Source organism: Sinohyriopsis cumingii, chromosome 8 (assembly GCF_028554795.1).
Source record: "Sinohyriopsis cumingii isolate HCF-2022 chromosome 8, ASM2855479v2, whole genome shotgun sequence".
In the NCBI taxonomy this organism is placed as follows: Eukaryota; Metazoa; Mollusca; class Bivalvia; order Unionida; family Unionidae; genus Sinohyriopsis; species Sinohyriopsis cumingii.
Window position 1 is genome coordinate 54,333,715 of NC_142968.1, and position 15,405 is coordinate 54,349,119.

General features: G+C 33.3%; 1 protein-coding gene across 2 annotated transcripts in view; it reads right to left on the bottom strand.

The window, feature by feature from the left end:
* The window catches only part of LOC149793549 (uncharacterized), a 38,529-nt gene extending 23,697 nt beyond the window's left edge, over positions 1–14,832 (bottom strand). Inside the window, exons 1-10 of one of the 2 annotated variants that reach the window (XM_089966417.1) lie at positions 14,715–14,832; positions 13,901–13,945; positions 11,875–11,961; positions 10,614–10,646; positions 10,276–10,305; positions 8,735–8,850; positions 6,079–6,210; positions 5,249–5,348; positions 4,774–4,812; positions 1,733–1,894 (exon numbers count right to left, since the gene is read on the bottom strand). In XM_089966417.1, the coding sequence (XP_089822543.1) occupies positions 1,733–1,894; positions 4,774–4,812; positions 5,249–5,348; positions 6,079–6,210; positions 8,735–8,850; positions 10,276–10,305; positions 10,614–10,646; positions 11,875–11,961; positions 13,901–13,945; positions 14,715–14,742 (772 nt within the window). In that variant the 5' untranslated portion in view covers positions 14,743–14,832. The remainder of the gene's footprint in view (positions 1–1,732; positions 1,895–4,773; positions 4,813–5,248; positions 5,349–6,078; positions 6,211–8,734; positions 8,851–10,275; positions 10,306–10,613; positions 10,647–11,874; positions 11,962–13,900; positions 13,946–14,714) is intronic. The other variant, XM_089966418.1, reaches the window with a different exon arrangement.
* Between the last annotated feature and the right edge of the window lie 573 nt (positions 14,833–15,405).

Sequence of the window (15,405 nt, forward strand, 5' to 3'; positions counted from 1 at the left end):
CATAGGTCCATCTGGATCAAGTAAAACACAATTGTTACTTAATCTGATAATGAAATGGATTAAGTGTAAAATGTATTTAGTGGCACCATCAACATATGATCAGCCATGCTACAGCGTGCTTAAAGATTGTAATGAAGAAACAAAGTTGTTTGACGAGGATGGAATGATGTTATTTACTTTATTATCGATATTTTATATGTTACTCAGCTATATACACAAATACATAAAGTGATCAGAGATAACTGTACATTTTTAGTTGTATTTAGCGGAGCTGATACCCATACACTAAGAAATATTCACCAGACTTCGTGTTCAGGAGACATGGATATGATTAAGTTTAAAAACCTTCTTCTCAAAAGCACAAACGATTCCCCATGGATTTATCACGATAAATTTACATGATCCTCGGTCACGATATCGTGTTGGTCTCGATAAAAGGTTTGGTTGAGAGACCTGCCACGAACCATCAGTGGGGGTGGGTGGGTAGTGTAATATTTATTTTTAGAAAAGTCCATTTGTGATCTAGGACAGGTCTTGGAGTGTAAATTCCTGCAACTGGAAAAATTATTAATTCCTGCGGTGACATCTGAAGCAGAAGTCAGTCTACTTTTTGTGTTCAGTATTTCATTTGGGCTGGAACTATTAATTCAGAATTAATTATCTCCGGAAATATAAAATGCTCATCTTTAAGAAATATTCATGCACAAAAACATTTACTTGGATTCAATTGAATTTAAATAAGGACATCTTGGATTATATTATTTTGGGACAATAAAATATTGTTGGCACATCACGACGACACAGGCAACCGTATGATTTAATTTAGAATATTAATTTAGTTTATTCAGAACTTTATTACGACTTGTGTTATAACACTCTAGGAATATTTAGAATTTAATTCACAGAACCGTATATTACGTTTACATTTTCACTTTGTACTCTCGAGAAATGAATAATTTTTTGAATTTTACAAAACTTGTTGATTTTCAAGATTTATATTACTTATTTTAATACAATAGAATATCAATACTTCAATTATTGCTAATAAAGGAATAACGTGTTCAATACGTTAAGCTTGTTAAGTCTGATAAAGCATTTAATCTAGCTCAATAATCAATTTTCAGTTTATGTCTCGTATCTGTCAAACCTAAACGATGGAAGATGGGACATTGTGCATGTGTTTATCCTCAAGGTATCTCCTATTAAATACCGTATATATGTTTATTTCATTTTAAAAATATATGAATGCATTCATACCTAATGAAACACTGCAGATTAAAGTTTTTCTTTGATATGTTGGACTTATTCAATTACAAGCAGACTTGCATTGTACATGAAATAGCTAATGAATGGAAACCATTTGTTGCTGTTGTGAACCATACCCCAAATATATTTAATTTACTTACGAACAGTTCCGAATGATTTCATCAATCAAATGAATTAATCAAAATATAATCCGAGTCCATAAAAAATGAAGATTCTTTTTAGATATTTTGAATTTGCTCCGCATTTAACAATCGATTAAATAAATAACATTGAAATACAAACGCCTCACCAACACATAAATCCTAGGTGATCAAGCTTCTCATGTAATGAAAGATGTTCCAACGATGAACTGTACAAATGATGCAATACACGTAACCTTGAAGGCAAAAATGCGGATAAGAATAAGGCAATACACAATACTCACACTGGCCGCTTCCCGGCAAAGCATTAAAAGAAATAAACTTACCATAGCATTGGTCCGTGCACGATAATTCTTCAAGCCGATGACCTAGACAATCAGCACCACCATTAGCTGGAATTGGATTGTTACATTCTCTGTCTCGGGTCCGTGTCTCCGTATTGCAAGTGCACTGACTCCATCCTCCCCACATGCTCCAGCCACCTTTGACTAAATCCAATATCATTTATAGTCAATAAAGCTTACACAAGAGAACTGGTCACTACTTAAACAGAGCTGTTTTTCCGCTTTACCGGTGCAATAAGTCAATAAATCAGTTTTGCAGAAGAAATTATGCAAATTAATTAAAATTTCTACTGTGAAAACGCATGTATAATATTTTATTTATTTAATTTTTAAATATGTCTGATTCCTCATCTTTTTGAAAAGGCAAGTACATGTAAAAATAACTATTTTCATTTCTCTCATTGTATGATCCTCATGTCAAACATCTCACTTTATTACTGCAAAGAAAGTGATTGAACATCAGCTGTTACAGTGTTTAAAATATGTTCAGTTTCTCTACATATTTTTTGAAAGCGTAGTTTATTTAGAAATACAAGCTTTTTTCTTTGCTATTCCTATGCCTAGAGATGAAATATCAATATTTTATGCACTTTCCGTGAAAACAGAGGTGTTGCTCTCTAGTCGGAACTTCTCATAAGCGTTCGAATTACCAAGTGCTACTATATTCCAATCGAATATTCTTGGCTGAGTTATATGCTTATTTCTATCTCAAAAAGCAGCAATGCAAATCCTATCCAAGGAAGGGACAAGAAATTGGGTCAATCAGAGCCATGTACACTTCTTCGCTCATTAAAATATTGATTTCTGTACAACAAACGTTTTGCGATTGGATGGTCATTTGAATTTCATATTCAAATCTATTGTCGTAATTTTAATGTGCTCGGAGACTTTGATTTTAAATTTCAATTGTCCATTATGCAACGAGAAATGAGAGATCTTCTTCAAATAGATGATCAGCTCCGAAATAATAAAAGAGTTGCTGGTATTTTCATTCCCCAACGAAGGCTATAATAATAATAATAATAATAATTAATAGTAATAATTAATAATAATAATAACAATAATAATAATAGTAATATTGAATTATTATTATTATTATTATTATTATTATTCGTCATAGTCATCAAAATCATTATCATATTTATCCTTTGCTGCACAATTTTTATATTGCTTATTCCCAATAAGCCGCCCTTTTCTTGAACCAGTTTTTTATGGTTAGATCTGAGAAAAAAAGAATCCATTATATGCGTCACTGTTTGACGGCAATCTCACATCTCATCAAAAGTGATATACCGACGTGAGTTTTTAAATGAAACAATTCCTGCCTACACATTCTCATACTTGAAGGTGATATATTTATTTCATACAAGTGGTTGTAATATATATATTCTAATACTCTCTCTCTCTATCTCTGTCTCTCTCTCTCTCGTACATTATTCTTCGAAGAGCACTGTTTACTCCCTTAGTTTTGTACACATCCGTTCCATTGAAATGTCAGCGATTTCGATATATCAAAAAGTCTTCAACCCACCTATTTGGCTGTGTATGGGCAGTATGAATGGAATTAAAAAGATGTAGATGATGTTATTAACATTTGTATGATTAAAGCGTGCAAGAGTTAGTAATGTATTTAATTTAAAATATCTCACATACTTTCAAACACGAAAACTGCTGTTTGAAGTTTAATCAAGATTACCTTATGATGCAGATTTAAACACAACAAACAGTAACATAAATCTAAAAGAAAATTGATATTTTGTAATAACAGTACATCATTTCTTATCTTCATGGCAGACATATACATGAATAAAACTATTTACGTAATTGATAATGGACCTCAAGAACAGAAAGCTGTATCATAATTTATAAGAACCACCACGAGCTGATGGTATAAATGCTTACAAGTGTCACTGTAATGATATAGAGGTTCAGTGACATATTTAGGTGAAACAGTGGTGACCTAAATGTCCACAACAATGGTATTGCAATATATAGCAGACCCAAATTAATGTGCTGTTCCAATAGCGACTAAGTATTTTAAACTTCTATAGCCACAGACTGAGTAACAATAAAAGACAAAACAAACATTTTTGTAAAATTTAACAAAAAATTAAATTTTCTGAATTATAAAATGAATGTTCAAGAGGAATAATCAGTATTCAGAATTAAATCTAAAATAATCCTAGAAAAGTTCTGTACAATTCCAAACATAACTTGTTGGAAAATTAAAGATATCCAGCTTTACCTTTGATTAGATTAGAACGACATGGAATTCCAGAAAGTGTACAACCCGTCATCAAATATTTTATTTTATAGCTCTTGTCTTAAAATTGTGTCAAAGAATCACCTCTGGGAATCTTGTTGACGCACACATTATGGTAAAGACAAAATGTATTGATATCCATTAATGTATGATAGAGGTTCTTCTGCGTCAGCATATAATATTTTTGCCACTATAAACCATTCTGTATTATGTGTTGTTTCCTTGTGAATATAGGTTACTAGATTAACAATTCATTCAATTCAAAATATTATATCAAGGATCTTATTGTAGCTATGAGTCAGAACATTTTCTCAACAATCTTTGAAAGTTTATTTTCATTTGACGGTGGTTGGCCTGTCCCAAATACTGGTTTGGTAGGGAAATGAAGGTGGTAATGGTGTTTCGTGTAACTAGAAAGCTTTGATTTTATTTTAATTTGATGGTGGAGGTGTTCAATGATGAAGAATCTTTTTTGGCGGGGGAGATCGTGAACATGGACTGTGTTGTATTCTGGGGTAAATGAACTAGGATTATTTTAGTTTAAAAGAGGTAGTAGGCCAGGAAATATTTCAAACAGTTTTAATGCCGATCCAAGAATTTTATGAAACAATTTGCTTGAAGATAGGCTCATGGCAATTGTTGCTTTGCAAAAGATACACAAGCAGCCAGAAGGCTGCATGGGTTAAGAAGGATATATTCTACCAAATATGTTTCAACTAAGACCTTCTACGAAGCCTTGTGCTTTGCAGAGAGTATTTACCTGGTGACATAGAATGGATGACTGCAATCGCTTGTGCATCTGAAAAAGATAAACAACTGATTACAAAGGTGATGAATGTACTAGTTGAAATTGTCTTTATAGTAGTGGTGATGATTATGGACGGGATGTTGGAGTTGCTGAAGATGGTTTTATGATAAAACAATTGACATCGCGTGTGAAATTTATTTATTTTAAAATAAATAATTACAATTATAATTATATACGATCCCTATTGGTGTCTTCAATGAATCAGATATAAATTAAAGTATTTACATAGACATGTCGATCAAATCAAAGAGAAACTTAATAGAGTTCACATTTATTGAATTCCTGAAAACAATCAATTACGCATTATCATGCTGGAAGGAAAGTAAGTTAAATGTCGTTTTGGCGAATAAGATGAAATGGTGTAAAGGTTAGGTTTCAGTTCCCTCATTCTCTGGTATCAAACGCTCATTGAAAATGAAATGAATACCATTGGCATTGCAGAGAAATCCAGAACATGTGGCAACCTCGTAGTACGCCCGTTTTGCACAACTTGCAGAGGATTGACATGTAAAGACCCTTTGAATTGTCTGGAAAGAGGAACAGAACAATAAATGCGTTATTTTAGCCCCCTTAAATAATGCAATATTTTGTACGCCAGACGACAACACTTATACTTATTTCCAGAATAAGGGAAAGACAAATTATATTTCGACGTTAGGTAAGTAAATATAGGTGCATTTCAAGGAATGAAAATAGTAAGAATATTGCTGCAGAAAAATTAGTGGCATAGAACTACACAAGTTATAACATCCTTAGTTATCGTTCGAAGTTCAACCCTTTAAAGGCGTTGTCTACCTATCCATCAAAAGTCTGCCCTTCCACTTCTTACCCCCCAGGATCGATTCAAAATGGTTATCAATAGTGTAATCAATGTTTCCAGTCTTCCCGCATTAGGCCGGTCTTTAACTTTCAAACAGGCATAGGAATATTATCTTGAACCAAACAGTGTAAATGTATTATGGGATTTCTAGACTGGTTTCTCTCTTCAGAATGTTTGATTTATTTAACAGATTGCTTCAGAAAGAAACCTAAATATCGCTGGCACCCCTAACTCCGTTTCTGAAAAATGATGTTTTAGTGAGGTCCATTTGAGAATATGTTTAATGTGAAACAGGTTTGTCTCTCCGATTTTATGAAACTGTCCGTCTCCTTGTGTCGATCGCAAATATTGTGCTGCACCTACCTTTAATCCTTGTACTTGTAATATTTTAGCAACATATTAAACCCTTAATCGTAAGTAGTATATACGGTACCCACCGAACGGCAAAGTTGAACATTAGGGTTACAACAACCTTTGTATGGGAAAGATCCTGTCTGATCAGTTATATCCTGTGGATCTTGTACATGATTAGCATGGCTAATGTTTACTGTGGAGGCGTTGATGCAAACCTGCAATTATATATATATATATATATATATATATATATATATATATATATATATATAGAGAGAGAGAGAGAGAGAGAGAGAGAGAGAGAGAGAGTGCATGAATGTATATTTCTACACACAACAATTGATAATGGAGCAAATCGAGAACAACAATTATCAAACAGTTTTCAGACAGTCAGAGCTGAACATGCACTTTTTTTTAAAGGAAGACACATACAAATTCACAAAACAAACAATACATATGTTAAAACGGGTACATGACTTATATCGATTGTGCTCCGTCAGCCCCAAAAGTATTGCATAACAAAAGACAAAGAATGGATTATATTACCTATCACACACGAACTAAGCTCATGCCCACGCAAACACAGACACATGATGGTCACACAAGAGAATTAGATGTTAAAATTAAAATCTTAAAACGACTGATCAAATATAATGCATTACTTTGATTTAACCTTGCATAGCTGATGTGGCGTTTGATACATATATTCAGCTGAAATGTTCACATCGTACACTTAGAGTAAAACTGTGTCTTTTCTCTTACGTCCGTGACTGTACACATTGTGACGCACAAAATCAAACATTTATAAATTCAAATTTTGTTTTGAATTTCATTCATATGTAAAGCTATCAATATTAAAATAGTGCAAGAATTGAGATGCAATAAACACAAAACATCATTTTCTTTTTGCAAGACCATATATTTATTCCTTTCATATGGCTTATAAACACGTGTGGGTCTGATGTTATCAACGTAACCAATAGCAGAGGAAGCTAACATAACGCATTATAAGTGAAACAAATCTTTGACAAAGTGGCTGAACAGACTAAACACCTGTTAGTTGTTTCCTTTATTCCCACATCATATTCATATATATATATATATATATATATATATATATATATATATATATATATATATATATATATATATATATCGAGAGAGAGAGAGAGAGAGAGAGAGAGAGAATTATAAATATACACCAGACAGAATGGAAAGTGATCTCACTGGAGGTATAATAGTGGGCATAATTAACATTATAATAAAAATAATACTATCATACATGTTAGAGAAATTTTGATTTGTACACTGCAGAGATACGAACCAAGGTCCGGGGGTAAACGACACCCATCTCCTTGGATGCACACACGAGCCCATATTCCCTCACGACTGAACACACATCACCTAAAAATGATGTTACTCAATCGGTGTTATACTATATGCAGTCGTGTGTAGCAGGCACACTCGTATGACGGCCTAGTAATTAATTCTCATGTATCTACACAGTCATTTCGGATAATTATATATATATATATATATATATATATATATATATATATATATATATATATATATATATATATATATATATATATATACACACACACACACAGTCGTACTCATACTTGCTTAATAAAAGGCAGAATAACTAATTTAGATAAATGTGAATGTCAAATCCAACGGGTTCTAATAATGAAATTAACTGTCGAAGGCCAAGTGTGAGTAGTGATTCTCAACTGGGAAAATTTCAAAGCTGTTTCTTTAAGCAAAATAAATTCTTGTTCTTAACTGCTATTTGTTCTCATGTAAACAAAATAATTTGGGGATCATTTATTTATGCTTTTTACCCACATGCTGCGTACATTTGTAGAAGTTCATGAAATGGGACATACATCTTGTTACGGATTGGGTATTTTTCCAAAACATACTCCAATTTTGAATATTTGTGTATCTTCTTGAGTGCATTAAGCGATAAGAAAGTTTCAATATTGCTGTTTTCTTTTATATATTTGAATGCAAGGTAGCCCTGTTATAGTGTTAAAAGCAACGGTATTGTTTGAACGATTGATGTCCATGAATTAGTCGAACAATCTTGTTCACGTGTCAAATCGGTAAAGAAGAAACAAATGGACGAACCAAACTTCCATCTTGTTTTAGTTATCAACCCAGTACTCACTATGGTGGTACCCTGCGTCCGTTATCACATTCATGTCAAAACATGGGTAGTCCTCAGTTTTTCTTTGATCATGACTTCAAACGAAGTAGGCGAACCGATAGAATATCAAAGCGAAACATAGGTCTGGACTAAGCATCGCCAATAGACAATCTTTGGCAACCAGGTGGGGCTGCAGCAAAATTCCGATCATGGGAATATTTTGGGAATAAGTCAATTTGGGTGTGTCGACATAGGGCGGACTACACGTTGCTCACTCTTTGTATCTCTTACTTTGCAGGCGTAGAAGGCTTTAAATAAAAACAACGATTCTTTATTTACAAACCTGCCCACCGTCCGTACAGACCTCAGATGTTATTGCTAAAATATTCATGTAACCAATGAATTAGGCTAGTAACGCACATGAGAAGCCTGTGAATTGTATGTCTGCTAACGGTGGATAAAACTGTCGATTGCACTGGAGTTGTATGGTCTAAGTTCCACGATGGTTCAGTAGTCGCCATTGGGAACACATTCGATATTTTTTGTTCTCTGAGTGGGCGAAATAATTACAGCAGCCTACTCACTGATCCTGCATCGCAGATGATGATATCACTTTGGCAGTTGTGACGAAAGAAACCTGCAGATGAGTTATGGCAACCCAGACAGACCGTGTGGTTTGTTCTTAGCTGCAAAAGTCTATCTGAAAAAATAGATGAATCATATGTGCATTAATTAATCATCGTTTTTCGACCGTTAAAAGCACACACAAGTTTATCAAAAATCCCTTTGCAGCATAAACAAATGTCCGCTTGAAAGAAATGTCGCTATTGCTACATATGAAAATGTGTTTGTATAATTTACCTTCATTACCAAACAAAAATCATATTAGAGGCACATATACATCTGTACAGCCTTTTTTATGATTTTATTCATGTACGACTTTAACTTGAATTATGAAACAGCAAAACGTTTCTAGAAAGTGACTAAATTCGGTTGGGGTTGTCTTTGATTTTTTTTATTGTGGGTTTGGGTTTGTATTTTTGACTATATTATTCGAAGATATGACATATTAAAACAAAGATGCAGACATACGTTTGCTTGACAAAACAAACATGTGGAGATAAATATACGATACGATTGCAAATAAAGCCAAATGTTGGAAAATATATATGTTTCATGCATATTTCTTGGAATATCTACTTTTGATTGGTCATGAGGTAATATCTAGAGATTTTAGTACACACACACACACACACACACACACACACACACACATATATATATATATATGAATGCGAGTGTATCTATCTATCTATCTATCTATCTATCTATCTATCTATCTATATATATATATATATATATATATATATAAATATATATGCACGCGAGTGTGTTTGCTATGCAAGGATGCCTGATCAGCATCGTTTCTTCACCGTTCCGACTTGTTCCATACCCGGCAAACATCACAACTGACTTGAAGACTCAATCTCAAAATTGAATAACTATAACAAATCCGTTAGATTTCAAAATAGTAACACATTTAGATGCAAAAGTACGCCCAGTATGCACATTTTATCTTCTAACTATTTGAAAAATAATTTAAGATGGATGATGAATTTTAACATTGAGCATTTGAATTTAGTTACATGATTATAAGGTGTTGTCTTACGGAACAATTTCCGTTGGTTTATATTTTGAAAGACAATGATACCTAAAGCTCATACCTGCCAATGTAAGTTCAAGATGAATAAGCTTTAGTTGCACAAACCTACAGTGAAGCTTCCTGCATGCATTTGTATGAAAGTTAGTCTGGTACTTTCCTTTGGAACAGACGGCCGCTGTTGTTGGCATGGCAGATGAATGTGCCATAAAAGCCTCAGAGAAAGAGCCTGGTCAGTGTTTACACGTGTTTTCTGATACATCGTTTGGCTAGCAGCATTCACGATTTTTGTGATTTATTTCCCATGATCCAAAACTGACATGTTCCATCCGCTCGAAATCTGAGCACCTGTATATGGCTGGAAAACTACTGTTATGTTAAATTTGTCTAGTAATTATAACGACTACGTCAAGCATTTAATACTAAAATGGTCATTTAGAGTAAAAATGTTAAGTAAAAACATACCTATATCTGTCTGTTTCAACCCCGACAAACCTGAAAAAAGGGTGAAAATCAGAAACTTTGCAAACTTATATCTATAAAAGTTTCTAAAAATACAAAGAACTTTCTACTATGAAGATAAGAATGTTCCGTTACCTTTTTTAGCTAGACTTTAAATTGTTTATAAGTTACTGGTGTATATTTGGTAATCGTCATTGTTGTGATATTCTTTAATATTCACTAGGCATTAATAGCAATTCTAGTAGTAGTGATTGTAGTAGTACTAAAAGTAGTAGTAGTAGTAGTAGTAGTAGTAGTAGAAGCAGTATTAGTATTGGCAGTAAGATAAACTTAAAACTTACTAAATCTGCTAGATGGAATCGTTTCGCTTGACTCTGTAAAAAAATGAATACTATAATCCAATTACCATGATAACCGTTACATTGGGAATCCAGATTCTCTTCAGCTAATATCAACCCATCTCAAATATACAGCTGTTTGTGTACATTTACGCTTATTAAAATGTTTATGTTTAAGTAGCCACTGGTCGATGTCTGTATGTAATGTGCTCAGATTGAACTATTTAACATCGTACGTGCCAAAACATTTTTAATTTAGGTAGATTGCAGAACAATGCAATTTCAAAAGCATATATTTCTTATGACATACCGGACCAGCTGTTACGGCTCTATGGTCGCAAACTTAAGTAACACAAAATAAGCAAAATCAACATATTTTGTAAGTCTTAACAAACAATGTAATTATTAAAGTAATACATGAAAAATGTTAGATGAACTTACAGTATAATGAAGTGTATCCAAAATTGGTTTTTATAAAAGCATATGAAAGTCCCAAATGAATGAAAAGTCCCTTATAATTTTCAATACCAGAAATGTACCGTTTCTCCAAGAACCGTAACGTTGTAGAGATAGCCTTTTCCAGAATTCGTTCGAGTAATTGAACAGTTCTAGAATATTAGTATTGTCCAAATAATGAGCACTTTCTATCACCACTGAACAGGCGAAACAAACGTTTTTCTTCTAGAAAAATATCTTAGTACAACATAAAGCACGTCTGCATACTTACATCAGGACAACAAAAAGTGTGAATGACTCCAGAAATCGGAATGAAACTGAATGTTTAATTTTCTCCATATATACACCGTATATTGCGATTGTAGTTCGCAATCGATCCCATGTGACAACATAAACTATTGATTTACTACAAATTACGTATATTTACATGACCTCGCGCAACCAATGGGAATCCACACAATTCTTTATGAAACTTCGTCTTAGGCGCCATTTTACGTCTTATTTTCACGATTAATTTTACTTATTGTCAACAAATGCGTAAACAATTATTTATAGGTCCTACGTAATTTAAGTTTTTAACAGAGCCAAATTACTCACACTACTTATAACAAAATATATTCAATACAGTTTACGACCATGAATAAAAATGATATGAATAACACTAGCAAGTTAGAAAACAAAGGACAAGAGAAGCTTAAGTTATTTCAGATTTTGAACATAGCAATTATAAGCAATTGTTTCTAACTTGAATATATATCTAAAGAACAGTTGGACCATAAGCAAAGTATGACTGATTGATTATACGTACTTGGTAGATGATTTCGTATGTCCTGTGGATAATAACTGATAGGGTCATTAAATATAAATCTCTTGATATTTGCTTGTTTTATCTCATCTGGAATAATAATAATAATAATAATAATAAAATGTGATACACATCGGGGAAGATATATTGAATATCACTGTACAAGGGACAGTCCCATTATACATAAAACTATATGGAATTTGACTAAAATGTAAAATATTGACCCTGAAATTAATGAAAGTATGAACATTTATATAAACAAAACAAGAATTTCTTTAGTCTACAGATATAATTTACTTGGCCTATCCAAGACTAATGTAGTCTACAGAGACAATTTACTTCGCTATATCCAAAACTGATTTAGTTTAGAAACAATTTTGACAATATCCAAGGAAAATTCAACCAGCAAATCTGCAAGTGTATATTCATCCCTTTTCGCAGCATCAATAAAATCTCGTATATTATTTAAACATATCTGCATAGGTTATGTGTGTACAATAGTCATTTGTCTTCAGCAACAATGGAACTGTCAAACAGTTAGATTTTTCTTGCAGAATAACAACATCACTTTGTATATTGCGTGACCTATCGACCTCCGCTTTTATTTTCCTGAAAGGTGGGAATCACGTTTAACTCAAAACCGTACATTTTTCGTGCATGGACATCACATGCTCAGTCTAATGTTCATCTTATCTTACATTGACAGAGGAAATTTTTTTTTCCATTATCCATGGTTGATTCCAACAAAGAGGGTCAAACGCAAACATTGTACTTAAATATGACGTTTCTTGTCTTTTATTTAGTGCGGTTGTGGACGTGGAAAATCATTTGCAACTTTTACATTCAATTTCTGTTTGACCTACTGCTTTCATTGACTCAGTGATGCTTAAAAATGCGTATAAATCTCTAACAGTCATAATAACTATAGTACAAGTCACATCGCTCTTGTATGAGGATTAAGCGACTTTTTTTTGCAATTACAGGTGTCATTTTAGATAATTTGATTACACACAGTTTTAAATGGCGTTGATTCGCTTTTTTGAGCACCTTGTTTATCCAAATTTCCCTGAAGATTATTGTATAAATTCATCGAAAAGTGCTTCGCAACAAATTCAATGATAACGTACTTCCACATTTTTAGGCACAGTCAAGCAAGCGGGGTTATCTCGTTTAAACCGGTTTCGTCGCGCGCTATGATATAAGAGGGAACGCGCCTGCGGTTGGGAAGAAGTTTTACTGCAAACATACACAGAGACGCGACAATGTCGTCATTTACAAACAAAACCTGAAGAAACACCGGCTGGACAAAATTGGCACACAACCCAATAAATTGGAGGAAATTATGTAACTTCGTTTTTATCTTTGGAATTGTATGTCATATCTTATATTTCAATTCATACAGAATACCTATTTTCCCATTCAAGTATGTGATTCATACATGTAAAAGACTAGAAAGACGGCTGTCAATTCCGATTTATTTTAGTTAAATTTAACATTATTCCAAATTATCATTTTGTTCACTTGTACATTTGATACCCTCTGCACTGGTAACAGTTCAATCCAATATCGACCTTTTAGACTCAGTATAATGCTGAAGTGCCTTTGTAAAACCCCATAGCGATAGATAATTTTCGTCTGGAACTTTTGTTACGACAATTAATGTGTAGATCACTCAACAATCACGAATGAATAAACTTTGCTATAAATATATTACGCTTAAATTTTTAAAATAAAATTAATTTTTGAATATATATCAGTAAATGCGCTTAGCTGACCCGTGTGTCTTGTGGATATACATGCACCTCTTGAGCACAAAATATACAAAACATCATAATTTTGGAAAAAGACATATATGCTTACATGTGAACGAAGCTATTCTTCTTCTGTCCTCCTTAATCAAACCAAATACCCACCCTGTCTCAAAGAGGCATATAAAACTTCAAATTGTTTGGTATGCACTAAACAGCTTGAAAGAGGAGACACTGTATGCAAATATAAAAAAGAAAGTATGAATGAAGTAAAATATTACCTTTAATGTTAGCGCCAAGGATGCATCCCAAAATTAGGAATAAATCTGGTATATGAAAAATAATACAGATGATCTTCACAGCCTTTATCATTATTATTATTATTATTATTATTATTATTATTATTTGTAATCAAACTAATTAGTTGCGAGATCGAGCATTTTCCAACAATGCTTCCATTACAGATAGTGATATTAACTTCTGCGATTTTCTGCACTTTCTTTTGTTCGCTAAATGCTCATTAAGAGTTGAAGGCGCAAAGGCCAGTTATAACTAGTTTTGAACAGTTCGTTGTTAATACCGTTGCATATTTTTTCTATAAATTCCTGACACACTTGAATCCTTGCTGAATTCAGTGAAGCTGAAAGGACTGTTATGCAGCCATGGGCGAAAATTTTAAAACGTTTCGCCGTTGGGTTTCAGATTCTTCATAATATCATCTGCGATATTTTATGGACGTTTGCAACATTTATTGGGTCTACTGTGCACATTCCGAACACGGAGAATCCTTTACTGCCAGTTAATGTTAAAAGGTTTAGGTGTGGTGGTGTTTCTGGCATTTACTGTCGTTAATATCACTAGTATAAGTTTCAATTTACCGGATTCTTTGCAAGTGATGTCACTAGTAAATATCGCCAGTTACACGATTAAAAGATATGTAAATACGTAACTTAAGTTTATCAAGCGCACTAACGTGGGATATTTGCTAAAACTTAAAGTTTTCTCTAGCATTTTCGGGCGATTTCGACCGTTACAGACTGTACAGCATACATTATTGTCTGGTAACATGTATTAAAAAATGTAAGACTGTCTTACCAATTAACTTCAGAAAGTGTCCGAACATTGTTAAGACAAAGAATGTTTTGACTGGTAATCCTCTGCCTCGAACTGCTATCTCGGCATCACCTCCCGGTGTAAGTAAATCCTATTATCGAAGAGTATACTAACTATTGTTAAGATAAGACGCCGTGTATCAAATGTGTCATTCACGATTCCAGACATATATGTCACGATCAAAGACACATCTGTTGATTCTGAAACGTCATAATGTTCGTACTACCTGGCAACCATGGAACACACTGATTGAGACAGTTATAAATAGTCGAATGGGCTGGGACGGAATGGTACATCTTAAAACAAAAACTCCATGAAAACGACCAAAGAAGCATCTAACACCCTCATTATGAAAGGTCTTAGTTGATGATTGAAAATTTATGCACACTGATACAAGATGTATTTTTTTTTTAAATATTTCTCATAAGGTCTTAATTTCGTGGTGTAAATATGTTTACCCGCCTATAGACTTCGATGTTGTCTATCTGTGACAAATTAGACCTACAACCACATGCAAAGACGCGATACACAAGTATTTTGAAATAAACTCTGCTCGTGCATCACATAATACATGAACAACGGACTGTCTAGATAATCCCGACAATTTCCGTCATTGCAAATCCATGACCTAGAATAATCTAGAAGACATATAAACACAGCTACAAATCAGATA